Here is a 27,690-nt window from a genome sequence, read left to right as displayed (position 1 = left end):
TTGAGGATAAGTGAAAAATGAACCCAAAGATAATGCTAAAATGAAAAACAAGGGACAGTAATTGTTTAAACGGTGATTTAATGATTAATGTAACCATTTTATAGTTTTTCTATTCCATTATGTTAATTTTTAAGTAATTTGGCCCTCCAGACTCAACTCAGACTGTATTTATTATGTTATTTTAGCATTTCACATGGGAAAATAATATCGTCAGTAAATCACTTTCCCCTAACGAGGACGCTGCGCTCCATATACGTCACAGTGACGTCAGTGGTGCTACGTGGGCTAGCGTTAGCAGTGTTAGCCGAATAACGGTGATGGTGGAGTGAGAGTCACGATCAATTCATCTGTTCAACACTTATCGACACTCATGAGAAGAGATTAATAACGGTGAGTGAGGGATTTATAACGCTGAACGAGTGTGTTACAACGTGCAGTGTGTTTATCTTGTGTGTATGTGTGGTGATGAGTGAGTGGATGTGATTGAGTGAAAGACACAAATAAACACAAACATACAGATACAAACGACATTATACTCGTATACTGCGGTGTTTCATGTGCATACAATATCAATAATAATAGTTAGGATTATAATTATATCTGTCGCTGTTGTATGTGTACATGGGCGTCATGATAAATAAGGCCCGTTTGATAAATCCGCGTATCATCAAATACATTTAAGCGTTTAATAGCAGATACATAGATTGATATAATCTGTTTCATTTTTGGAGTTCATCATATACAGTTAATAATCGATGTTAATAATCGATGTTTTAATAAAGTACATTCTAAGACCAGAAATCAGGTGAGGTTTTTCATAAGATCTGAAAGGTATTCATTTTTATTTGGGTATGACACATAACGTGTCATCTCAAGATATTTTTCAAGGCTTACATAGGCCTATATATTAATACATGATATAATATTAATATGCTATAAGTATAATGTAGTGTGTGTGTGTGTGGTATGTGGTTTGGTTTTGGTGGTTTAAGAGGACAATTTTTTTGTAGGTTATTCTACACAAGTAGTTACGATGGTATTATGGCATAAATATGGTTTATGTAATTCAAACGGCATTAAAAACATATTAAACAATATATTTTATGAAAGTGTAAACATGCCAAAAGGTTTCTGTGAGGGGTAGGGTTAGGTTTAGGGGATAAAATATATTGTTTGTACAGTATAAAAATCATTATGTCTTTGGAGAGTCCTTGTAATGATAGGAGTACCAACGTGTGTGTGTGTGTGTGTGTGTGTGAGCGCGTGCGCGTGTATGTTTGTGTGTTTGTGTGTGTGTGTGTGTGTGCGAGTCAGTGGGCAGGTTTAAGTGGTTTACCAGGACTTTTTTTTTTTAGGTTACAAACTGGTAATTACAAGGGTATTATGCTATAAATGTGGTTTATGAGGACGTTTCTAGTGTCCCCATAATTCAAATCACTTAAAAAACATACTAAATGATGTTTTATTGAAAATGTAAAAATGCAGAAAGTTTTTTGTGAGGGTTAGGGTTAGGGAATAGAATCTATAGTTCGTACAGTATAAAAATCATTATGTCTATGGAGAGTCCTCATAATGATAGCTAAACCAACATGTGTGTGTGTGTGTGTGTGTGTGTGTGTGTGTGTGTGTGTTTATTTCCAGTAACTGGTCACAAAGTTTTCACCATTTTTAATCAGCTGTGTGATTTCACCAGTTCACCTCAGTAGTCCTGCAGTGTGATAAATACATTTTAGAAAGAACAAACGTGGGTCACTGACGTGACACTCATTTTTCTGAGTTCAAATTCATTTTGATGTTTTTTTTTTCTGTGTCTAAAAGTAAATAATGTCATGTGGTGTAACTGTCCAGAGACAGAAAAAATAATATATTTATTATTTACAAATATGTAATATATTAAGAATAATCTTTATTGATTTTTCTTAAAAAATAAGCAGTGAAACAATTTTGTCTTAAAATATAGTTAATATTTGAAGAAAAAAAAATCATCCACCAAATCAGTTACGCCTTTTAGACCCTCATGACTGTGTGAAGTTTAAAAATAATATTTTTTTAATCATTAAATATCAATACTTTAACATTGTTATGAAAAGGTGCTTTTTGTTCTGGAAATTTCTTGATATGTTGATTCAAAAATTCAGATAATGTATAAAAACAATACCTTAAAATATGTTTGTATACTTTTATGAAATGAATGATTAAGTTGTGTACATGCACATGTATTCAAGGAAACACTTGATGGGTACATCACATGACATTTTTAAAGTAATTAAATCAGTTGTTTGTTTGTTTTGGCAGAACACTATATAAATGTCTTTCAAAAAATATGAAAACCAACATGGATACAAAGATCTGAACTTATGAACTGGATACACATGTTTTAAACTAGATTCTGAAAAGATTTCTTGTACAACTACACGTCTGTGGACCCTTTTCACACTTCTGGGTTTTAGAACACATAAACGCTTGCAGGGTAAACTTTGATAGCGGTGAATAGGAGACCGTGCCAAATATAATGAACTGTTTGCTCCAACATTAAAAGAAAGACATCACTATTACATTTCCACAACTTTTCAAAAGAAATAAAATAGAGAGGGCTGGATTACAAACATCAGAAGAGAGAAATGGCAAATTTACTGTCACTCTCTCAGCGCATATATTAGAAACCTCATCGCATCTGCGGTAACTCGTTTTCAAAGACTAATTCCAGGGTAATATAATATAAAGTATAACTTTATAAATTCATACAGAATAATTACAAAATTGCAAATGTAAAAAAAGTTTGCTAGATTTATGCTGCTAAATATGGCGGAAAAGCGTCATCACAGTCTTTGAAAAGGGTCCAATGACCCATATTACCCAGTCTCTTATTTAATGTGAGCTCATAAAAACCACATGCATAATAATGATGAATTTAAATAATTAGGAAAATGCTGTTTAAAATAGCTTTAGATGGTGTATAGCATGAAACTGGACATGTCAATTTGCATTAGGTACAGTTCTGATGTGAGTTATCAGTGATATATTGACATTTAAAACATGTTTCTATTTGATTGTGTGTGAAATGCTGTTACAGTGACAGTGTGTATTGTGTGTGTGTTGTTGCAGTTGTATGTGATGTCTGTGAAGAGCTCTTCAGATCTACTCAATGAGAACACATACATCTCACCGTCACTGACCCTTGACCTCTGCTTATTACAAGAGTTCAGCCTGAAAGACGCGACAGACGGATCCAACTCTTCTCCTCCAGATAATCTGCAACACTACAGCAACACTACCTCCATCCAGCGTCTCGCAGGCATCATGGGAGAACTGGACGATGACGCACCGGGGAACGACTGGACCAGGAATCATCCGGACTCTGACAGCAAGTGGATGAAGGACGACCGCAACCAGATCTGCAAGTTAGCCGAGCAGCAGCAGGACCAGAATCTGAACGTGCTGGAGAACGAGAACGAGTCGACCGATAGAAACCCAAACCAGAACTCTCAGCGGCGAAACGAGGAGAAGAACAAGACCCTGAAAGCACTCTGCTCTGAACCTCTTCTCATTTACTCGTCAGAGGACCTTAAGGAGAGCGGTCAGGAGAAGCAAGAGGAGGAAGCTGAGGAGAATGTTCCGGAGGGCTCAGATTCGTGTGAGGTTCAGAGGAGACCAGATGACGGTGGCAGCAGAAACACGTGTTTGCTCTTCAGTAAGAATGCTGTTCCCAGTGATGAAGACTCCAGCTGCATGTCTGTGTCTCAGGGCAGCACGGCCAGCAGCACGCCGGACGGCGAGCCAGGTGAGTCAGGTGACACATCTGCAAAGCCCTACAAACACAAAACACTGTGTGGCTTTAAAGTCAAGGCCTGTTCACACCAAATCTGTTACGAATTTGTGAGACAAACCGCCAACGAAAAGTTTATTCACACGAGACTGAAACTAATGCCATGAAAAACCATTTGACCCCTGTACAGTAGCATGGACATTTCAGTATTCAGCTGTCAATGCATGAGATTGTCATTTACTAATTTGGCTGTTTTATCGTGTTCTTGTTTGATGCATTTTCAGGAATATAGACTCTGTTTTGTTTTTGTGCGAGTAAGATGAGTAAAGAGTGCTGTTGCATAAGTATAGGTCCTTTGTCTTTATATTAATGCATGTATATTCCAAACGAACTCCCAAACCCAACTTTGGGAATGCCTGGATAATATAACACAATGTACACCGTAGGGCTGGGTGATGTAACGATGTAATCGGATATTGATGATGTCTTACAAAGATGCCGATTGCGAGCAGACAATGATTGACGGGAAATGGCAAAACCATGGATCTGGGAAGTTGCCAAATATATTAAACAGTGGCCAGGGTGTGTGAAGCTAGCCCCCGGCACCCGCAAAATACGACGAGGCTGAATCCAGCTTGCAAGGTCCTCGTCCAAATGTATTTCGTAAATATGTAATTTTGCTCATCTACCCACAACAGGTGGGTGACCTGTAAGATGTCTCGGAGTGACACATGACATGAAATGCTGTTAGTCACAAAGACACGTGCTTTATTATATTTTTAAGAACAGACAACAGAAAAGCCATCAGTGCTCGTGTCTGATTCGTTGTTTGTTCAGAGGCATGCAGCATGAGCCTGTCATGTGGAACAAGTGCATATAAAGAGTTTTCACTCTTTTTTTTCTCTGTTTCATTTGTCTGAAAATTTTTTTGAATAATGTTGTCTGTGAGAATGCTGCAATTATCTCCAATCATCATGGGACAGCAGGTGCTGTTAGTTTAGTTCACTTTATTTCCACGCGGTTAGCATGCATTGTGAACACAACTTTGCAGGTTCAGTAATATATATCTTTGTATAAAATAAAGACGAAAGTAATTAAATAATAAAGTAATGCAAGACATGTTCACCTTGAACCTAAAATTGAGTTTTAAATTATTTTCTTTAGGCAGCATTAACTGTATTACCAAAACGCAATACAAATTCAAATTCCATAAGAACACATTTGGCGGCATTATTTTGGGAATACAAGGGAATTTATTAGGCTTATTTATTTTGATTATTATTGTCTTTATATTTATAATTGTCTTTGCAAAATAATTCTTAGTCAGTGTAGGTATTGATTTTATCTAAACCAAGTCTATCTTGAAAGTTATCTAGAAATCAATATCTATACATGATCAAGTTTATCTAAAAAGTACTTTATATCAAACAATTTGTGTATGTAATCATAAACCCCTGCAGATAAAGACGTGCCCTCTAGCGGTTCATGATATGAAATAATTTATCATTACAATTCAACTCGCAAATGATCGCTTGCCGAATGTTGTCTATAGATGCATTACACTTGAAACATGTCACAGAACAAAGCAATAGATCAGCATCTATCTGAATCATCATGGCAAAATGAGCGGTGGATGTTTGATTCTCCCATATACAGGTGCATCTCAATAAATTAGAATGTCGTGGAAAAGTTCATTTATTTCAGTAATTCAACTCAAATTGTGAAACTCGTGTATTAAATAAATTCAATGCACACAGACTGAAGTAGTTTAAGTCTTTGGTTCTTTTAATTGTGATGATTTTGGCTCACATTTAACAAAAACCCACCAATTCACTATCTCAAAAAATTAGAATACATCATAAGACCAATAAAAAAAACATTTTTAGTGAATTGTTGGCCTTCTGGAAAGTATGTTCATTTACTGTATATGTACTCAATACTTGGTAGGGGCTCCTACTGCTTTAATTACTGCCTCAATTCGGCGTGGCATGGAGGTGATCAGTTTGTGGCACTGCTGAGGTGGTATGGAAGCCCAGGTTTCTTTGACAGTGGCCTTCAGCTCATCTGCATTTTTTGGTCTCTTGTTTCTCATTTTCCTCTTGACAATACCCCATAGATTCTCTATGGGGTTCAGGTCTGGTGAGTTTGCTGGCCAGTCAAGCACACCAACACCATGGTCATTTAACCAACTTTTGGTGCTTTTGGCAGTGTGGGCAGGTGCCAAATCCTGCTGGAAAATAAAATCAGCATCTTTCAGCAGAAGGAAGCATGAAGTGCTCCAAAATTTCTTGGTAAACGAGTGCAGTGACTTTGGTTTTCAAAAAACACAATGGACCAACACCAGCAGATGACATTGCACCCCAAATCATCACAGACTGTGGAAACTTAACACTGGACTTCAAGCAACTTGGGCTATGAGCTTGTCCACCCTTCCTCCAGACTCTAGGACCTTGGTTTCCAAATGAAATACAAAACTTGCTCTCATCTGAAAAGAGGACTTTGGACCACTGGGCAACAGTCCAGTTCTTCTTCTCCTTAGCCCAGGTAAGACGCCTCTGACGTTGTCTGTGGTTCAGGAGTGGCTTAACAAGAGGAATACGACAACTGTAGCCAAATTCCTTGACATGTCTGTGTGTGGTGGCTCTTGATGCCTTGACCCCAGCCTCTGTCCATTCCTTGTGAAGTTCACCCAAATTCTTGAATCGATTGTGCTTGACAATCATAAGGCTGCGGTTCTCTCGGTTGGTTGTGCATCTTTTTCTTCCACACTTTCCCTTCCACTCAACTTTCTGTTAACATGCTTGGATACAGCACTCTGTGAACAGCCAGCTTCTTTGGCAATGAATGTTTGAGGTTTACCCTCCTTGTGAAAGGTGTCAATGATTGTCTTCTGGACAACTGTCAGATCAGCAGTCTTCCCCATGATTGTGTAGCCTAGTGAACCAAACTGAGAGACCATTTTGAAGGCTCAGGAAACCTTTGCAGGTGTTTTGAGTTGATTAGCTGATTGGCATGTCACCATATTCTAATTTGTTGAGATAGTGAATTGGTGGGTTTTGTTAAATGTGAGCCAAAATCATCACAATTAAAAGAACCAAAGACTTAAACTACTTCAGTCTGTGTGCATTGAATTTATTTAATACACAAGTTTCACAATTTGAGTTGAATTACTGAAATAAATGAACTTTTCCACGACATTCTAATTTATTGAGATGCACCTGTATAGCCACTCCATGATTTGAAATGAAGCGCCCGAAACTATAACGTATCTAATGCTTTATTATGGGTAAAAAGAAAATTACATGCAGAGGCCATTTATGTTCTTAAGCCGGTGTATACCTGCATGATGGATGAAGTTGAGCTACAATCACAATGTGTACAACCGTACTGGGAATATTACCGCTGTCTTTTATATCAGTCTCTGTGTTAATAACCTGTCAAATTCATTTGGAGCGCGCCAAACACAGGCAGCTGATTATATTGGGTGCAGCATTAAGACAAGCGCTATGAATTATTTGTCTTTTTCTTGTTCAGCCTTTGGTGGATTTACAATGTATCTAAATATAGCGTTTGCAATGTATCTATGCAAAATCTTGACTCCTCAATTTAAAAAAAACAAATTACAATTGTGTAAAAATGCAAATTTGAATTAATTGAAAAAACAAAAACGACCAGCCCTAGTACAATGATATAAATACACGTGGAATAATGTACATTAAAGGTGCACTAAAGGTAACTTTTTACTGTTTGTTTCACTCGCATACCAAATAAAGTTCATACGTTGTAAACAGATGTGGTTTTTTGCCATGTTTCACTTGTAAATTCATCAAATATAAACAGAATATAAAAACAGCAGATGCTTCCAATTAAAACGAGTCCAAACACAACGTGACATGATGGATATGATGCATAGATCTTAAAAATAATCTTGGAAAAAATGTGACACTACCTCAGATATTTTTATAATCATCCTGGTGGACGGTCTCTGGTTACAAATTGGACCGATCACAGCTGTTGTATGTGTTGGCTATAGACTTGCCATGATATCATAATTTTCACACCGGTGCGGTATTCACGTTCAAACACTGGTATTACCGCTGGTTGGACACTAAGTGGTACTATGGGTTCATTTTCATTAAGCAACAGCCTACACAATAATGCAAGGCAGCTTGATTTCAAACTTTGAACTTTATTTTTTATTTATTTTAACAAAATATTCTAATGAAACTGAAAAAAATGGAGTGCTGTTAAAATGTGTGGTGTTCAACTTTTTGAAAGATGGCTTTTCAACAGTTGTGAAGGGCAACATCTCTTTGGCAACGAACCAAATTCATCTGGGCATTCTCTCCATCATGGGCGACCAGTCGGGTATTTCGTTGTCCGGGCAAATACATCACTTATTGTGGGTTGTTGCGGGTTTTATGTTGGTGTTTTATTACCTTTCATCCCAGGACCCAGTTTAGCTGCTTAGGAAGGGTAATGACTTCGAATGTGTGTGAATACATATGTTTTGTTCCCTCCTAGGGCTGGGCGATATGCAAGAAATATGTTCATGATATTTTTATTAAAAAAAAAAATATATATATATATATATATATATATATATATATATATATATATATATATACTTATCACAATATCCAATTACATCGTCAACCCCCACCCCGGCTGAGGGATCGGTGACTATTCTTGCTTTAGTGATTTTGCATTGAAAATTTAATTCATTTATTTAAAAAACAAAACACTTAAACCAAAGACATTTCTAAATTCAAATTGCACTTCAAACGAAAAAGCAATTACAATTACAAAGTGGTCAAAAAAAAATTCATACAGTATAACCACCTTTCCATTTACTATCATGCAACTATCCATCTGTGACAACAGGCAGAAAATTACTAATACAAATTAAGATCTAAAAACAATTATAAATGTAAACATAATTATAATGATGATAATAATCACTGAAATATAAATCATGGTTCGAGGTGAACATGTTTTTGTATTATTTTATGATTTAATCACAGATATATAGGCTGAGTATAAACTGACCCTGCAGAGTTGTGGTCACAACGAACTGCTCTGTAGAAATAAAGCGAACTGAACTCGAAGCACCTCCTGAGCTGAGATGTCTGAGGTCATTTGCAGCATTCTCATAGACGATACTATTCCATGAGACTGCACGCCTCCGAGCAAACAGCGCGTTAGACATGTGCAATAGACGACTTTTCTGTTGTTTGTTCTTAAAAATATAATAAAGTGTGTTTCTTCAAGCGTGTGTCTAACAGCATTTCTTGTGTCATTCTGAATCTGAGACTTAAAGTTACCCACCATGCACATTATATTCGCTACCTGCAATTAAATGTCTTCTGTCAGTGCGCATACTTTGCTTCCTGTGTAATTTGATAAATTGATAAAGAATATCTGACTTTCAATGCGTTATTTAGGTTAATTTATCATGGCTCACAAACTCTTCATTAGGCACCTATTCTTTATTTCAGGCTATTCTATTTGTCAGGCTATTGTAGTGATATTGGAAGTTCCATTCATAATGTTTCCCCCTTTTACCCAGTATAAAATTTCACACTTGTGTTATCCCTTTTACAGAGTAAAACCGGTAACACTAGGGCTGCAACTTATGATTATTTTGATAATTGACTAATCTAACGATTATTAGACGGATTATTCGACTATTCAGGCGATTATTGCAACGACTAATCATTAGCTCTTAACCGACTATTCATCTTGTGCCTCGACCTAAAAGGTTGTATTAAATGTGTTTACTAATAATAGAGGACAAAATCATCTTTTAAAAATACCTTTAAATGACATTCACTGAATCACAAGGAAAAAAAATACTTGGATTTTTATTACATTTAATTCATTAAAAAATTCACTGCAAAAATTCCTATTGTTATCAAGTGTTTTTGTCTTGTTTTCCATTTAAAATGATCTAGAAATCATATAAGGTATGATAGAAACATAGAGAATATTTAGACTTGCTTTCAGAGAATGTATCATGAATATAAGTGTATTTTGTATATAAGTGTATTTTTTCACTTGCTCATATTACTGCCAGTGCAGTAAAGACAAAATATACTTATATTGAATATATATTCTTTGAAATTAAGTCTAAACATCTTATATGTTGCTTCTCAGGTATCTTGTTTTAAGGATTTTTAGATATTTTAAAATATTTAATGTTATATTCAACATTCTACGATAACATTTTTCTTCTGCAGTATAGCTCCTAAAGTAAATGTATGTGAGTTTTAGATTTCTATATTGGGAAAAAAAGCAAAAAGACCAATCAATAACCAATTAATTTTGCATTGTATATTGGGTAAGACTTTCTTCACGATAAGACACACCGTGACACTTATATTATGATTCACTATGTCACGTGCCATCACATTATAATCTAGTTGCAGCGAGATCAAGCAAAGGACGAGTGTCTCCACGTGAGAGGAGAGGGTGTATCAGCTGGGAGAAGTTTGAAACTCTCTCACTCTGTTTTTCACTCAGCTCATATAAGTGGCTCTGACCGCACAGAGAAATGCCACTTTCAGTTTTTTTTTTCTCTCCTTTTTTTTTTCTCCCTAATTTGGAATGCCCAATTCCCAGTGCGCTCTAAGTCCTCGTGGTGGCGTAGTGACTCACCTCAATCTGGGTGGCGGAGGACGAATCTCAGTTGCCTCAGCGTCTGAGACCGTCAATCCACGCATCTTATCACCTGGTTTGTTGAGTGCGTTACCACGGAGACATAGCACGTGTGGAGGCTTCACGCTATTCTCCGCGGCATCCACGCACAACTCACCAAGCACCCCACCGAGAGCAAAACATTATGCCGACCACGAGGAGGTTACCCCATGTGACTTTACCCTCCCTAGCAACCAGGTCAATTTGGTTGCTTAGGAGACCTGGCCGGAGTCACTCAGCACACCCTGGATTCGAACTCATGACTCCATGGGTGGTAGTCAGCATCTTGGAGTTTGTGCTTATTTACACAACCTGCTTCCTTATTATTTGAACTTTAATAAAGGATGCATTAAACATATAATGGTGGGCTGTTTTATTTTTAGACACTGACACTCTCAAATTTTGCTCAAGCGGAACGTCATGACAGCACTGCTTCTGTATTTACTTATTTTGTATTTTTGTATTATAATTTCCACATACTTTGCGATCTACATCACCTGAAGCTGTTTGGAAAGTTTGGAGTGCGTCTGGACTGTGAGCTGTTCCTCAATCAGGCACGGGCTGTGGTGCTCCTCTCATGCGTCGTGTTACATTAAATGAGATCAAATTCTATTCGTCAACGAAAAGTTTTGTCGACAATTTGAAATTTCATACACATTTTTTACAAACTGTTCACAATGTTTGAACCTAATGAAAATAGATTTAATAATTATATTATAAAAATAATAATTTAAGTGCTACTTTATCAAAACTACTACACAAACTAAAACAATTATCAAACCCTTGCTTAGATGCGGCATAAGCCTGTTTGTTAAATTCTTTCATATTTACAGTGTTTTCTGAAAATATTTCATAATGTATGATTGCACCTTTTAAATATTTATGTATTTACACATTTATTACACTTACTACATTATAAAATTTTTAACATGTTTGTTTATATGCACTTGAGCGATTTACATTGAGTTTACATTAATATGTATAAAAGCGCTTTAAGACATATGCTCTGCGAGCAAATGTTGTTTACAGATGAATGAGCGCAGCACACATTTACAAGAGAGAAGTTGTTTGGTTGTTTTTCCCTCATCTGTGCAATGTATGATTAGAAATAATGTTTCTATTATTTTTGTGATCACCAACTGACTGTAAATAACAGAAAGGATTTTAAAAGAGACATGAAATGAAAATGGGGTACCTGTGTCTTGTCTTTTGATACAACATACATGGAACGAAGCAAAAGGAAACTTACTTGTATAATGTGTATTGACTTGCTTGTACAAATACTTATTGTGCACATTCTCAAATTCAAATCTACAAACTCTCCAGTTTTGCCACACTTTTACCTTATAACAGACATCCAACAGGCACGTAACTGGTCTGTGGGCTTGCTTTAAAACTGAGAATGTTGTGAAAACAGTCCATAGAACAGTTTAATTAAAATCAGAGTTGACGTGGTTAAATGCAACATCAATGCCATTTCACAGCTGAACTAAAGCGATTGAGACAGCGCGATCACGACAGATCCGGACCAATTGCAGCCAAATATGGTCAATTTCCTTCAGGGCACTCACTAGACACAATATGCTGTAAAAGAGGAGAGTGAATCCAGCTTCATAATCACCAGCTTCTTATTCAGTAAAAGGATTGCGGTGCTCAAGTTCATCTTCATCACTACACAACTCAAGCTCTGGCGAGTAAAATCTGAATATTTACTCGCCAGTGGCTAATAAAATTCATATTTCAGTCACATAGCACGAAATTTGGTCGCATATGCGAGTGATTTGCTCACTATGTAAGGGCTGATAAAATAGTTCTTAAAATGCACTACATAGATATAACATAAATGTGGTTGCCACAACAGTGAATTTAGTTGTAGAATGAGGTTTTCACTCATGTAAATAATTGAATTGTGTGTGAACAGAATGGGATGAAGCACTCAGAAGAGAATTGACACCTGATTTAACTGCAGTGTGAACACTGAATCACACGCATGATTGTTGCTTGTAGAGTCGTATTGGGACGGCAGTGCATTTGAAACGGATGCAGATCTGCCCGCTGGCTGGATGCGGGTGCAGGACACCTCAGGCACCTACTACTGGCACATTCCCACAGGGACCACACAGTGGGAGCCACCAGGGCCACTGGAGGACAGAGACGCCAGCGCATCACCTGCACACACGCCATCTGATGAGACACTGGTACACACGCATACTAGCCTAGATAACACATAAATGAAACTGTGTTGATTGATTGTAGTTCTTACAGGGATTATTCACCAAAAAAATTAAAATTCTCTCATCATTTACTCACCCACATGGTGTTCCAAACTTGTATGACGTTTTCACAAAAGGAGATGATTATATTAAGGATTACGCTGCTCTTTTTCCATTCAATTAAGGTGAATAATGATTTTTCAGTCAAGCTCAAAAAAGGACTATAAAAATATCATTAAAGTATTCTGTAGTCATACGATAGATTTGTGTGAGGAACAGACCCAAATTTATTCATTGAAAATCTTCTCCTCCACAGCAACTCTCAAATCCCATTTGTGTTTTTTTTTTTTTTGTGGTTTGGCGCCAGTGACATCAAACCTGGTAGAATGTGTCCAAAGATGCCATTTTTTTATTTAATGCAAGCAGGAAGACATTTTGTGAATAATGACCGAAATATGAGTCTGTTCCTCACACAAAACGATCATATGACTTCAGAAGACTTGGACTGTAGAGTCATGTGCACTACTTTTACACCGATCAGCCACAACATTAAAACCACCTGCCTAATTTTGTGTAGGTCCCCTTCATGCCACCAAAACAGTGCCAACCCGCATCTCAGAAGATGATATTCTTCTCACCACAATTGTACAGAGCGGTTATCTGAGTTACCGTAGACTTTCAGTTCGAACCAGTCTGGTCATTCTCTGTTGACCTCTCTCATCAATAAAGCATTTCTGTCCACAGAACTGCTGCTCACTGAATGTTTTTTTTTTTTTGGCACCATTCTGAGTAAATTCTAGAGACTTGTGAAAATTTCAGGAGATCAGCAGTTACAGAAATACTCAAACCAGCCCATCTGGCACCAACAATCATCCGTGCGATTATCTAACCAGCCAATCGTGTGGCTGCAGTGCATACAATCATGCAGATACAGGTCAGGAGCTTCAGTTAATGTTCACATCAACCATCAGAATGGAGAAAAAATTTGATCTCAATGATTTGGAGCGTGGCATGATTGTTGGTGCCAGATGGGCTGGTTTGAGTATTAGTAATTTACTCAGAATGGTGCCAAAAACAAAAAACATCCAGTGAGCGGAAGTTCTGTGGACTGAAATGCCTTGTTGATGAGAGAGGTCAACATAAAATGGCCAGACAGGTTCGAACTGACAAAGTCTATGGTAACTCAGATAACCGCTCTGTACAATTGTGGTGAGAAGAATATCATCTCTGAATGCTATTTTGAGATGCAGGTTGGCGCTGTTTTGGTGGCACGAGGGGGACCTACACAGTATTAGGCAGGTGGTTTTAATATTGTGGCTGATCGGTGTATGATAATATTAATAAACAGAAGCATTATTGCAATCCATATGACTGTTGATGTCTGCACATCCCGAGTCAATATAAATATAAATTAAACATGAACATGTTTGTGTTTAGGTGACATGGGACAGTGTTTCACGTCCAGACAGATTTAATGATGAAGAACTCTGGCAGGTGCGTTCAGTGTGTGATATGAAGCACAACACAAATACATAGTCACCCCAAAAAGTATTTGGACACTTGAATTACATTTACAAAGGTCTGAATGCGACTGCATAAGAAAATATCAAAGCAAGTGTCATTTATCTAAAAGAGAGCACAAGCACACTTTCCAGACAAAACAATTCACAAAAACATGTTTGTTAGGCTTGAAATGCTTAACCAATAGATCTGTAAAGAGAAGCCGCTTTGTGTTTGTCATTGTGTTGATAGTGAATGCGGTCTGTTAGGACACCTGTGTGACTTCATACATCCACTAAAAATCACAGCAACAGCAGTTCATTCAAAGTCATTGAGCAAAAAATCACTCAGAAAAGTGAACCATAGTGCTGCGAAAAGATCCGGCAGCATTTGAGACACACATCTTTCATATTTTCTTCTCTAATGCAGTGTCATTCAAACATTTGTTAGTTTCCACAGTACAAACATGCCTTTTTTGTTTTGAAATTCGTAGTCTGTATTGTTTTTTGTGTCATTCAGAAGGAGGATGTGACGTCTGATGACAGCCTGAAGGAGTTTGAGGGAGCGACTCTGCGTTACGCGTCCATCAACCTCAGGTACTCGATCAAACACTTTGAGCGTGATTACGCACAACTGAACTGCACCTCATTCGATCTGCTATCTGTTTGATTTTGTGTTGAGCAGCAGCTCTCTGGCTGAATGTGAAGAGGAGCAGACTCATATGAGCAGTGATGAGCGGGCAAAGGTGACACACACACACATTGTGTTTTTCTCACGTATTTTTGTGTTTGTTTGTGTGTTTTCTCCCTTTATTGGGTATTTTCTCGCTGTTTATGCATTTTCCCTCTGTATTGTGTGTTTTTTCTTGTGTGTGTGAAGTACTGTCTCACTGGATTGTATGTGTTTGCAGTAGGGCTAGGGAATAAATTGAATATTCACAATGTAATCGTGAGGATTTTGCTGATGATACTAAACTAAGCAATATTGTGAATATCGCAATAATTTAAATGTGCTTTTTATTTGGCCATTAAGTTTCATAAAGAGCACATCAGTAGACTAATTTCATGATCCTTCAAGGCTGCACAATTAATTAAAATAATATATAAATGGCGATAAGGCTCGTGTTTTTAGAACAGTTCACATGCATTGTAAAAGAAAAGTGCTGCATATTCAAGCATTCACACAATTCTCAACATTAGTAACCAGTAACCACTACAAGTAATTGAGCAGACAATAATGACACCAGACGGTGGTATACAAACTCAGACTTGGCTTGTTTATTGGACGCTATGGATCTGTGTGGATATATCAAAGGATGGGTTTCAATTAATGGATTTTCCCATGAATCATTCCTCTCAGTCTCAAGTTCAGACTGAGAGCAGGTACGAAACGCACATTTCTACTGCAAGCTCTTCTGGACATCATCTTCAAAATAAAAGTCCTACATTCAGTGAACACATTTTGAAATGAATATGAATGAATTAGTGTAAAAAAAATATATATATATTTTTTACAACATAGATTCAATAAGGATATCCCATAATATGATGCAACTATTCATGTGCTTTTTACAACAAAAAAATTCAAATAATTGAAGGTGAATTTGAATATCTGCTACATAGCTAATGGTAAAACTCTATATATTATATGCAGTCTGTATGCAGTTTGGAATAAAAGACGACTATGCTTATGATCTCTGGGATAGATGGTCCTTTTTTATTCCAATAAACTTCAGTTTATTTGAGCGGTAGGGGTTCCAATGTTCTGTGCACTCTGATGACATCATCATACGATTATCATATCGGACGTTGCATTTACCAGCAACTTGTCGCATATCGCATTTTTCCAGAGATGGAATCTCAAGTCTGTGACTCGGACTCTTTGTAAAATGTTATCTTTTAATGCAAAAAAAAAAAAGAAAAAAAATAGTTTATTGATTATTTCCTGAATAAAAATAAAATACATGATTTTAGTAAAACCTCATGTACTTTATTAGACAAGTTTAAATAAATAAACAGGGCAATCCCTTAAAGTAGTCAGTTTTAATATTTCAAAATTGAATTAGCCTTATAAAGCATTTATTAAACTATCCAGATGCAGATAAAGAAATATTGCCAAAACAAAAATGTAAGACTTGACTTGGACTTGTGACCAAAGACTTGAGACTTGACTTGGACATCAGGGACTTGTGAACATGTCTGCATTTTTCCTCTATAATGTGTAGCCCTAGATCAAATGATTGGTCCTCAAATAAAATATTTAAACAATTCACTTTTGAGCCACTTCCAAGCAGATACATACTGTGTGTGTGTGTGTGTGTGTGTGTGTGTGTGTGTGTGTGTGATATATATATATATATATATATATATATATATATATATATATATATATATATATATTAGAATATCATCAATAAGGCTGAAAAACTTAAAGATATAATTTTTGTAGTCATATCACCCAGCCCTAGTTTGTAGTGATTTCTCACTGGATTGTATGTGTTTTTTCATTGGATTGTGTGTGTTTGCAGTGTTTTGCAGTGCGTTCTCTGGGCTGGGTGGAGATCTCCGAGGAGGAAATGGCTCCTGGCAGGAGTTCAGTTGCTGTTAACAACTGTATCAGACAGCTGTCTTACCAGAAACAAAACCTCGATGACACAGCGGGCATCTGGGGCGAGGTGACTGAAAATCGTTACATCCTATTTCAATAAACAAGTGAAAGACTCATTGGCTGTGTTTGATAGGGTGGGTGACCACAATTTTATCTAATGGTAACAGTATGGCGCCGTCCACCAGGCCTTGTCTTTTGACTGTTTATTTTGTCATTTTAATCCAATTTTGTGTATAAATATCTGAACTTTTATCCACCAAATAAGAGACTTTGCTCTGGTTGAATACTGCACATTGTAGTTTGTCATCCGGTATTCCAGTATACTGCATATTTCAGAACTAGTATGGCAATGTGTGTGTAGGGGAAGGAGATGCTGCTGTTGTTGGAGAACGAGACGTTGAGTCTGATTGAACCTCACGATGGAACGCTTCTGCACTCTCAGCCAATCGTCAGCATACGTGTGTGGGGTGTCGGCCGCGACGACGGCAGGTGACCAATACAAACCAGCACACACACAATCAAGTAGAACCAGCCAAACATTTGAATTCGTGTGTCGTGCACTGGTAGATTCATACACTGACCGACTGTAACAGAGGAGCTGTTTTAATTGTGTAATTGTTGCTATAGTAACAGTAATGCTCCCAAATAATCAATATTTGTATATATTTTTTATATTATGTTGTCTTATTTATGCTGTTTTTGATTCCCTCTGTCCTGCTGCATTGTGGATCTCAGGGAGAGGTATTGTATCGCCATGTGTTGTGTGGCTGTTTGTTCGTTTTCGTGAACTGTACCTCTTCATTTCACACAGTTTTGATGTATGAAACATTTGTCATTCTTTCACTAAAGTGTCAGCTGTTGAAATGAACTGATAATGACAGCTTTCATTGTAAACGATCATGTATTATTAGAAGGGATATTTGTGTTTCAGTTGCTCCCTTATGAAAATCAAGAGTTCAAACTTGCTGCAAATTCGCCACTGATAATTTTCGCGACAAACTTGCGGCAAATGTTTAATTGTTGCCAAAGGTTCACCACTACAGGCGAAGAGCTGCAAACGTGAATCAAAAGCTCATTTGCATGTGAAAATAACAGGCAGCAAATTTGCTGCAAGTTTAGATTTTTTTGTACGGGCTGTGTTGTATGTGCACATACAGTATGAGGAGGTTTATTGGTGGAGATGTGAATACTACTTGTGTTTATATTTGTATATTGTGTCTCATGGCAGGGATTTTGCATATGTGGCTCGAGATAAGTTGACTCATGTGCTGAAGTGTCACGTGTTTCGTTGTGACACACCTGCAAAGAACATTGCCACAAGCATGCACGACATCTGCGCTAAGGTGAGGGGAGTGAAAATACTCCTAGTCTTATTCTTTCTAAAGATTTATGATTTACAGTTGGGCTCGGTTAATACAGATTTTCCATTCCGATTCATATGGGCATATATCAGTTATAATGGCCATTTTGCTTACTTATGAAAGAATTTCATTCTCAGCTAATGCTTTTAGTTATACAGGGACCTTCTTACTTGGTAAATTAAGAAAATATTAATTTTACAAATATTTATCATTAGTTTTTCATAGTTTTTGTCATATTTTGGCTTTTAAAATGGTACAAATTCCATGTATTCCATCACTAAATGATATGTCCTAAAATTGCATATATGATCCTCAGTCCGGTCCTGCAGGCCCCCCAACACTGCACAATTTGTATGTCGCCCTTTTCTGACACACCCAACTTAAGTCTTGGAGTCTCCACTAACAGAGCTGATGAGTTGAATCAGGTGTGTCTGATTATGGAGACATCCAAAATGTATAGTGTTGGGTGCCTCCAGGACAGGTTTGAGAGCCACTGTTATAAAGTATATGCAAATATACACTGATCAGCCACAACATTTAAACCACCTGCCTAATATTGTGTAGGTCCCCCTCGTGCCGCCAAAACAGCGCCAACCTGCATCTCAAAATAGCATTCGAAGATGATATTCTTCTCACCACAATTGTACAGAGCAGTTTTCTGAGTTAATGTAGACTTTGTCAGTTCAAACCAGTCTGGCCATTCTCTGTTGACCTCTCATCAACAAGGCATTTTCGTCTACAGAACTGCCGCTCACTGGATGTTTTTTGGAGTAAATTCTAGAGACTGTTGTGTGTGAAAATCCCAGAAGATCAGCAGTTACAGAAATACTCAAACCAGCCTGTCTGGCACCAACAATCATCCATGCGATTATCTAAGCCAATCATGTGGCAGCAGTGCAGTGTATAAAATCATGCAGATACAGGTCAGGAGCTTCAGTTAATGTTCACATCAACCATCAGAATGGAGAAAAAATTTGATCTCAATGATTTGGAACGTGGCATGATTGTTGGTGCCAGATGGGCTGGTTTGAGTATTTATATATTATATATTGAATATTTATGAAGTATTTTACACTGAAATATATTTACAAGTATTTACATTGATATGTAGAATAAGTACTGTCTTTTTTTTTTTTTTTGGATTTTTCTCCTTTTTCTCCCAATTTGGAATGCCCAATTCCCAATGCGCTCTAAGTCCTCGTGGTCGCATAGTGATTCGCCTCAGTCCGGGTGGCGGAGGACGAATCCCAGTTGCCTCTGCGTCTGAGACAGTCAACCCGCGCATCTTATCACGTGGCTTGTTGAGCGCGTTGCCACGGAGACATAGCGCATGTGGAGGCTTCACGCCATCCACCGCGGCAACCACGCTCAATCCACCATGCGCCCCACCGAGAACAAACCACATTATAACGACCACAAGGAGGTTACCCCATGTGACTCTACCTTCCCTAGCAACCGGGCCAATTTGGTTGCTTAGGAGACCTGGCTGGAGTCACTCAGCACGCCCTGGGATTCGAACTAGCGAACTCCAAGGGTGGTAGCCAGCATATTTTACCACTGAGCTACCCAGGCCCCTAAGTACTGTCTTTTTAAGAATAGCATCATTTCAGTGAGTGTCTCACAGTAGTGTTTTGGTTAAGCACATAATAACAAGAGGGGAGTCGCACGGCTTCTTTATTGCATCCGTGTTATGTGTGATTGGAATGAAATGCTGAAATCTGAAAATTCACCAGTCAGTGACTGATCACAGACATTTTTAGTCACAGAGCATGAAATATGGTAACATATACAAGTGATTTTCACATATTGTAGAGGGTTGTGCAGAGAGGAATTCATAATGGGATCGTTCAAATGAAGATCACGATTAATCATGTCATGTTCATGTCGTTTAATCTTGCCTGTCTTTACATGTTTACAATTTCAAACAAGGTTCTTTCAATGCAGTATATATTGCATAGGACTTTTCATTTTAATAGTGTATATAGTTTTACATTAAAACAATAGTGCACGAATGGCAAATATTGTGCTCTTATTATATGGGCCTTATTACCTTATAAAGTATTTTCAATCTGACACGTTTCAACATACATACATTACACAATGAAAATAATTTCATTCATTGACATTGTGGTGGTGTGTTTTATAATGCATTTGTTTACTTTGTGTGTGTGTGTGTGTGTGTGTGTGTGTGTGTGTTTTTGTTCAGATTATGGCCCAGAGGAAATCAAACCCCAAATTGACCTCTGACCCCTGCAGACTCACAGACATCCCCTTTCAGGGTAACGCACCACATACTGTGTTAAACTTGTGTTTGTGAATGATCTGATCAGTTATACAGTAGTATGACAACACTTTATTAATGTTTGAATCCGTCACATATGTGTTTATCTGTAATGTCATTGAGTGTTGAATGGAGAAACACTCACATCATGTTCATTATGAACGTCTCCCTCCAGAGTTTCCAGTTCCCAAGAACGAGCTGGTCCAGCGCTTCCAGGTGCGATACCTCGGACACGTGCCGGTCGCAAAACCAGTTGGTAAGCAATCCAGACTTCATAAATGTACTCTCATGCTTTTGCTCTAGCAAAGTATGATGGCTGTAAGTTGTCATTGCCTGAGGGCTCAAAATCTGTTGAATTATTTGATGTGAATATGTGCCGATAACTGTTTGAAATCCAGTCGTGTGATTGGCTGAAGTGTGTGTTTGGACATCTCTTGCAGGTATGGATGTCATTAATGTTGCACTGGAGGAAGCTCTGGTTAAAGACCCAGACGAGTGGACACCAGTGACTGTGAATGTGGCGTCTGCGACACTCACCGTTCTGAAGTCTGAGGTGCAGTACTGATCCAACACACACATGCGGCTGGCCGTCAGTATTACATTGTGTCTGTTTTCATCAGGCATGTTCAGATCTGCTGGAGTGAAATCATTACGCTCACTGTCCTGCTTACAGATGGAGGAAGTTCTCTCGGAGTGTCGCGTGCGTTTCCTGTCGTTTATGGGCGTGGGGAAGGATGTGCACACCTTTGCGTTCATCATGGCAGAGGGGCCGGGAGATTTCATCTGTCACATGTTCTGGTGTGATCCCAACGCAGCCAGCCTGAGTGAAGCGGTGCAGGCTGCATGTATGGTGAGGAAACGCACACAAAACTTCTCATCTCAGAAAGTTCAATTTGAAATTCATTTTCACTCTGCACGTTGAACAGTTTTGGCAGTTTCACTTTTTTTAGTTAAAGCTGCTGTGAGTCAATTTTGTTCAATGTTAAAGGGATATTTAAGTTCTGTCATCATTTACTCACCCTCATGTCGCTCCAAACTTGTATGACTGTCTTCGTGGGACACAACAGGAGAAATTATGAAGCCCCAAAAGGAAAAAAAATTAAATACCGTAAATATGCCATATCATCATTAAAAGTAGTCCAGATGACTCTTGTGACATATTGCAAGTCTTCTGAAGTCATACGATAGCTTTGCGTGAGGAAGAGACCCAAAATTAAGTCTTGATTTACTGAATATTTTCTGTAGCTCTAAAATGTAATTCGTGCTTCTGCATTTTCACACTTATTACACGGTGCTCTGGAATACTCGATTCTGATTGGTCAATGGCGCCATCTACTGGTCTGATATTTCTGAGTAACAACCGCACACCCTGGGATTAACGTGTAATACGCGGGATAATGTAGTCAGCCAGTTGTTATCACAAAGTAAACCCCTTTATGCTGATACAAGAGTCCTCCTTTTTGCATGTCATGTGACACCTTTTAAAATACTTTTTTGTATCAGTTTAATGTTCAGTTGATAGGTTGATGGGATTGGAATCGTAAGGAATTTAATCATTAGGATTGCTCTCAACGGTTTCAGTTTCTTAACGGTTCCATGAACAATTTTATGGTACTTTAGGAATATTTATAAATAAGAAATGCTTATTGGATTTACTGCCTGATGACATCATTTCAGATTTTAACAGAACAGATTTTTGCAAAAGGTGTTTACACAGACTTTTTAATTAAAATATAAAAATATTAAAGTAATAAAATACCACTAATTACAGCAGAAGTCACAATGTGTATATTTAACCACAAATTGTCATAACCATTCAGTAATTCCTCAGAATTAGGTCTCATGAGTCGTAAATTACATGCAACACACTAACAGTTCTGGGTTCATTTGAAGTCAGATGACTTGCGTTCAGTAATATTTTCATTTATTAAAAAGTACAGGCTGATAAGAGTCTGTAGGAAATTAGCGACTTTGTGGCAGTATACATTTACAACTGCCAGCATGATGAATGAAAATGAACTTTATGGAGTCTATTGACCATGCCCTGAACCATCGATACTTCATTAGTATACCTCGATTTGCAATCGGGTTATCCGAAATATTTAAATAAAACACCAGCACTTTCTAGCAAAAGTCTGGAGGTGTACTTGCGTTTTATTGCGATGCTTTGGTTCTTTGGCTGGGTCCGAAAAAAGTTCTGGTTGTTCTCTGTCGATGTTTGTGGATGCCAGATAGTTAGGTGCTGGAATGATCAGGCGGGGCTTTAAAGCGAGGCCTCCTGCAAGGGAGACACTCGACTCCCCGTCACGTGTGTGCAAGTCGTCGAGCAGAGAAGAGAGAAGAGCCCAGAGCGGATGTCCAGGCTGGTCCTTCTATACCTTTCTGTTTGGCCACACCCCGAAGAGGCTCTAAGCCAATCAGAGGTGGCTTTTCAAAGGGCCTGTGGTCAAAGTGTCTTCCCCTCAAGATAATTAATTTATGGCCTATGTGTGTGAAGATTTCTGTTTCCCGCTCAAAATAGGGCAATGTTTAATCATGTTTAATCATCACTTTTATATCTTAAAACAAATTATAACAATAAAATGAATTCACCCATTGCTCTCCTCATGGGAAAACAAACCTTCACATACCAGACATGATACATTTGCTCTGAAAATTAGTTAACTAACTATTTTAACATGGATAGTACAAGATTAAAATTCATAATCACCAATTTATCAATAATAAATGTGATTACAAATCACTACACCTATTTTTACCATCAAAAATAGACTGATGATACAAGAGTCTTTTGATAGTGTTTTAGTTCATACTATATGTATATGCCTTGTGAAAATGTAAAATTGTATTTTGAAGGTATAAGAAAAACAAAAGTTTGTGTCCAACTTAAAACAGTTCAACGGTTCATATCCAGTGTGTGTCTGTTCAATCTCTCTGTCTTGAACATGTGATGGTATAATGGCTGACTGTCACATGGTAGTCATTCAGTATATCATTTTAAGTGTTCGAGTGTTGGAATGAACGGAACAATGGAGCTTCTTTTGCTTTCTGGAAACCTCAGGCTGCCATGGTCACAGTTCTTTCTCTGGAATGCGCTTGCCAGTTGTGGGTGTTTAGGGTAAAGGTTGGGTTTTTCGGGACACCCTGGTTACATTGGCCAGATGCAGGTCAGCTCAGACTCCTTGGCGCCAGTCCGAATTCCTGGCTTCTTAATGCTTAGAGGAATGTCCCAGAATTATAGGCCATCTTAGTGTACTTCTGTCTTAATTCTTCTTCATTTCCTTCTGCCTGGCTAGTCAGATTCTACAAGTTATTGGTTCAGGAATCGGTCTACACTGGTCTCGCTGTATGTTTCGAGCTACTGCTGAATAGTAGCACAGGAAATACTTGAGTATTTTAGTAAATGCTGTCAATTGAGCTTAACTTGTCTTGAACCCGGAAACATTCTGTTAATTAGTTGACTTATATTGAGTTTATTATTATGTGAGTCTTGAGCTGAATGTATATCTCTGCTCCTTCACAGTTGAGGTATCAGAAATGTTTGGACGCCCGTCCGCCCAACAGCAGTAACAGCAGCAGTAGCAGCTCGTGTCTGCCCGGTCCGCCTGCTGATTCGGTGGCCCGTCGGGTGGGCTCCAGTGTGAAGAAGGGTGTTCAGAGTCTGCTGGGCAACTTCAAGAGATCTGGATCTCAGACGCCTTGAGAAGACAAGAAACCTTCCCTCAATAGTGCTCACTATCAACATGTATCACCTTGTGTCATTGTTTTTACATCATGATCTCATGGGTGAAGTTGTGAGTCTACTTACTTTTAAGTGAAATCTGAGAAATACCACCATGATGAAAGTTTTATTTTCTCTAATACAGATGAGACTTTGATATAGTGAGAAAACAGATCTTCAAATAATGTTCAGTCTTGTAAAACAGCCAACACAGCAGGAATGCATTTTTTTTTCTAAACATACACCTTTAAATATCACTTCAGATCCAAAATTCAACCTGAGAACAGACCAGTGTGTTTTCTTATGCATTGAAGTGTTGTTCCCTGTGAGCTGAACCCATGACTTGTACCATGCTCGACCAGTACAGGTACAGGAAATCCTTAAAATATGTGTACCATGAATTATTTGCATTATGCTTAACACAAAAGTACAAATCTGCTATTATGTGTTCCCCCTCAGGCTGCTCTTTTCCCCACATTTTGAAGTCATATAATAGCATTGAGTGAGGAACGGATAGAATTTGAACTCTTTGTTAACTAATCACCTTCCCCTCTACTCAATGAGAGAGGAAGTCTTAGTGCTTTAAATGCCACTCAATGGACATTTCACCTGGAAACTGCAGTGAAGCGAACACACACAGCATATCGCAAGCCCCTTTGACATTTAATTAAGTGCAGGATATGCAATTTGGTTACCTAGAATTACATTTTCAATAACGCTTGAAATCAGCAACGGAATTACTGCTAGTGAAAATGCTAATTTTCGATATCAGTGCTTATGTTTGCATTAGTAAAATCTTTAATTCTTGATATGAAATGACGTCATTAATCTGGAAAATTGAAGAGTAATTAAAGATAATGTAAAGGGCATTTTTACAAGTTAAAATCACATTAAAGATATCTGAAATTAACATTGTCATTGGTGAAAACCAAATTATCATATTTACTAGTTGTAATTCAATTTTAGATTTCAGGACATCTTAACTAGAAACAATGTAATAATTGATATAAAAAGTCATCATTTTTACAATTAAAAAGTATGTAGCTTATATGTGAAATTGGAATTCTGACTAGTATGAAATTATTTATAGAAATTCATAATTGCATTTTGAACAGGAGTGAGTGACAGATCATTGTGGAATTCTACTTGTGAAAATGATGTTAAAGATATCAAGAATTGTTTTTTTGGTATTTGAATAATGAAATTATGTTTTATATCAAGAATTAATATTTTTACTAGTGCAGATGTAATTGCTGATCTCAAGAATTCACATTTTAGGGGGCCTGGGTAGCTCAGCGAGTAAAGACACTGACTACCACTCCTAGAGTCACGAGTTCGAATCCAGGGCATGCTGAGTGACTCCAGCCAGGTCTCCTAAGCAACCAAATTGGCCCGGTTGCTAGGGAGGGTAGAGTCACATGGGGTAACCTCCTCGTGGTCACTATAATGTGGTTCTCACTCTGGGTGGGGCGCGTGGTGAGTTGTGCGTGGATGCTATGGAGAGTAGCGTGAAGCCTTCACGCGCACTATGTCTCTGCGGTAACGCACTCAAGCCACGTGATAAGATGCGCAGATTGACGGTCTCAGACGCGGAGGCAACTGAGATTTGTCCCCTGCCACCCGGATTGAGGCGAATCACTACACCACCATGAGGACTTAGAGCGCATTGGGAATTGGGCATTCCAAATTGGGGAGAAAATTAAAAAAAATAATTCACATTTTAAATGGTGAAGATGCAATTGTAGATCTCTATCATTCATACCCTGTACGTGAATTAATTATAGAAGGGCTTGTGATTTGCAGCAACGTGTTTGATGTTTTGCAAAGACATGCCGAATCACTTTTTTTCCCATGAGTTCAGGTAATATTTTCTGGGTTCCCATATGAGAGCACAGTGTCGTTCACACTTTATCTGCTGATAACTGGATTTGAACAAGATGACACTTGAGTTCTGTCACTAGATATTCCCTTATTGCACACTACAGTTGCAGTTACACAGATTTCAGTTGCTTTTTCATAAGTGGTTTTGTTTGTTCGCAGATGAGTTCACTGTAAAACTGATTATAGTGTATGAATGTGACTTTCCAAAATTAGATTATCATAACTATCATAATTACTAGATGAATGTAGTAGATGTTACTTCAACTACACTCCCTAATGACACTAAATATTACGCATGCTATCACCGAACACTAAAACGAGCGTGTACACTATGCAATGTGCTTATTTATTATTTGATATTCAGTTCTGGCTGACTGTTGTGTCATATGTTTTGCTAGCTTTGACATTTCAGTTCTAATTTCAGTCATTTAGCCAAAGGAAAAGCGTTTCTATCTGGATAAATGAACTCTTCTCACTCCAGACTGAATGTGACAAATCAATTGAACCCCCCCATGACGTCCGTGTGCTTGTTTTAGGGAAATGAAGTCGAGTGAAATCGCAGACACCGTGCAAGATTTCATAGCAAGCACTGTCCCTTCTGAATGTTTTTACGTTGTCATGGTTTTAGGTACATGATTTTTGTTAATTCTTTGTATTTGGATGGACATTTATCTCTTGATAGATGCAGTTGCGCATTTTATTTCACTTGCCGCATTGACTGCCTTAGTCAGAAAACTTGATTTCTTTCATTCTTTGACAAGTTTTCACTGATTTTACTTAAATGACATCTTTAACAGATATTTTGAAAACAGATTTGTGAAATAAATTAATCATACCATTTTATTTTCTGTGAAATAGCATTAACATATCCTAGTCTTCCAAAGCAGATTAGTTCTTTTGAGTCCCACTGTAAATGAGCATTGAATTTTCATATTTTAATTTTTTTTTAAAGCATGGCATTTTGTGTTACCTTTGTAATTGTTTTTGTTTTATTTGGGGCTTTTTTTTTTTTTTTTGTATGTGCTGTATAGTTTATAGGGGCTCAATCTGGATGGAATTCATGATCAAAAACTGCTCGTTCATTCAGTTTAGATTGTTCGACAGAAGATATAGGCTACATACGGTGGGTCTACATCTCTACAAATTAGTTTGCGTCACTGTCAAATTGTATATTGAAGTCAAATGTTCATGTATTTGAAACAAATGCTCAATTTGCAACAATAATTGTCTTGTATATATTCATTATTTGTTTGTGTTACTCATGCACACTGTACATACTGCCATGTCTTAAACATTTCAGAATGTTTTTGAATTAATCAATATCATGTTCTGTGATTATTTAATGTATATGCTGACTTTAACACACTAATGGAGTCCCATTTTCATGTGTAACCTGTTGTTAAACGGAACGTGTGAATGCACTTGATCGTTCAATCTGTCTCGTGGATCTGAATGGTTCGTCTTGCCCTTCTCAGTTACTCTAACACACCATGTGTAGATCTAGAAGTAATGTGATGCTTAAAATATAATGGGGTGCTGTTGGTAACACTATGATAATAACTGTTTATTGTAGAATAAGCATACATGTAAATTATACATTGTCAAGAATGCTTTGGATAAAAGCATCTGCTAAATCAATAAATGTACAGTGCATTCAGAAAGTA

At 37.6% G+C, this 27,690-nt stretch overlaps 1 protein-coding gene across 3 annotated transcripts; it reads left to right on the top strand.

Annotated features, from left to right (window-relative positions):
- The first annotated feature begins 265 nt into the window (after positions 1 to 265).
- apbb1 (amyloid beta (A4) precursor protein-binding, family B, member 1 (Fe65)) lies at positions 266 to 27,690 on the top strand. Of its 3 annotated transcripts, none has more exons than XM_051683545.1 (14): positions 266 to 390; positions 3,106 to 3,781; positions 12,470 to 12,660; positions 14,113 to 14,169; positions 14,695 to 14,771; positions 14,860 to 14,920; positions 16,703 to 16,849; positions 17,144 to 17,271; positions 18,011 to 18,125; positions 20,350 to 20,422; positions 20,600 to 20,680; positions 20,865 to 20,977; positions 21,098 to 21,274; positions 23,948 to 27,690. In XM_051683545.1, the coding sequence occupies exons 2-14, from the start codon at positions 3,115 to 3,117 to the stop codon at positions 24,125 to 24,127; spliced, it is 2,067 nt and encodes a 688-aa protein (XP_051539505.1). In that variant the 5' UTR covers positions 266 to 390; positions 3,106 to 3,114; the 3' UTR covers positions 24,128 to 27,690. The 3 variants fall into 3 exon arrangements, with proteins under 3 accessions (XP_051539505.1, XP_051539506.1, XP_051539507.1); XM_051683547.1 differs by having other exon boundaries at positions 288 to 390; positions 3,200 to 3,781; XM_051683546.1 differs by lacking the exon at positions 14,113 to 14,169.

The sequence above is a fragment of the Myxocyprinus asiaticus genome, chromosome 42 (assembly GCF_019703515.2).
Source record: "Myxocyprinus asiaticus isolate MX2 ecotype Aquarium Trade chromosome 42, UBuf_Myxa_2, whole genome shotgun sequence".
NCBI lineage: Eukaryota > Metazoa > Chordata > Actinopteri > Cypriniformes > Catostomidae > Myxocyprinus > Myxocyprinus asiaticus.
The sequence above is the reverse complement of the archived record's forward strand: the minus strand, read 5'-3'. Positions and strand labels throughout refer to the sequence as shown.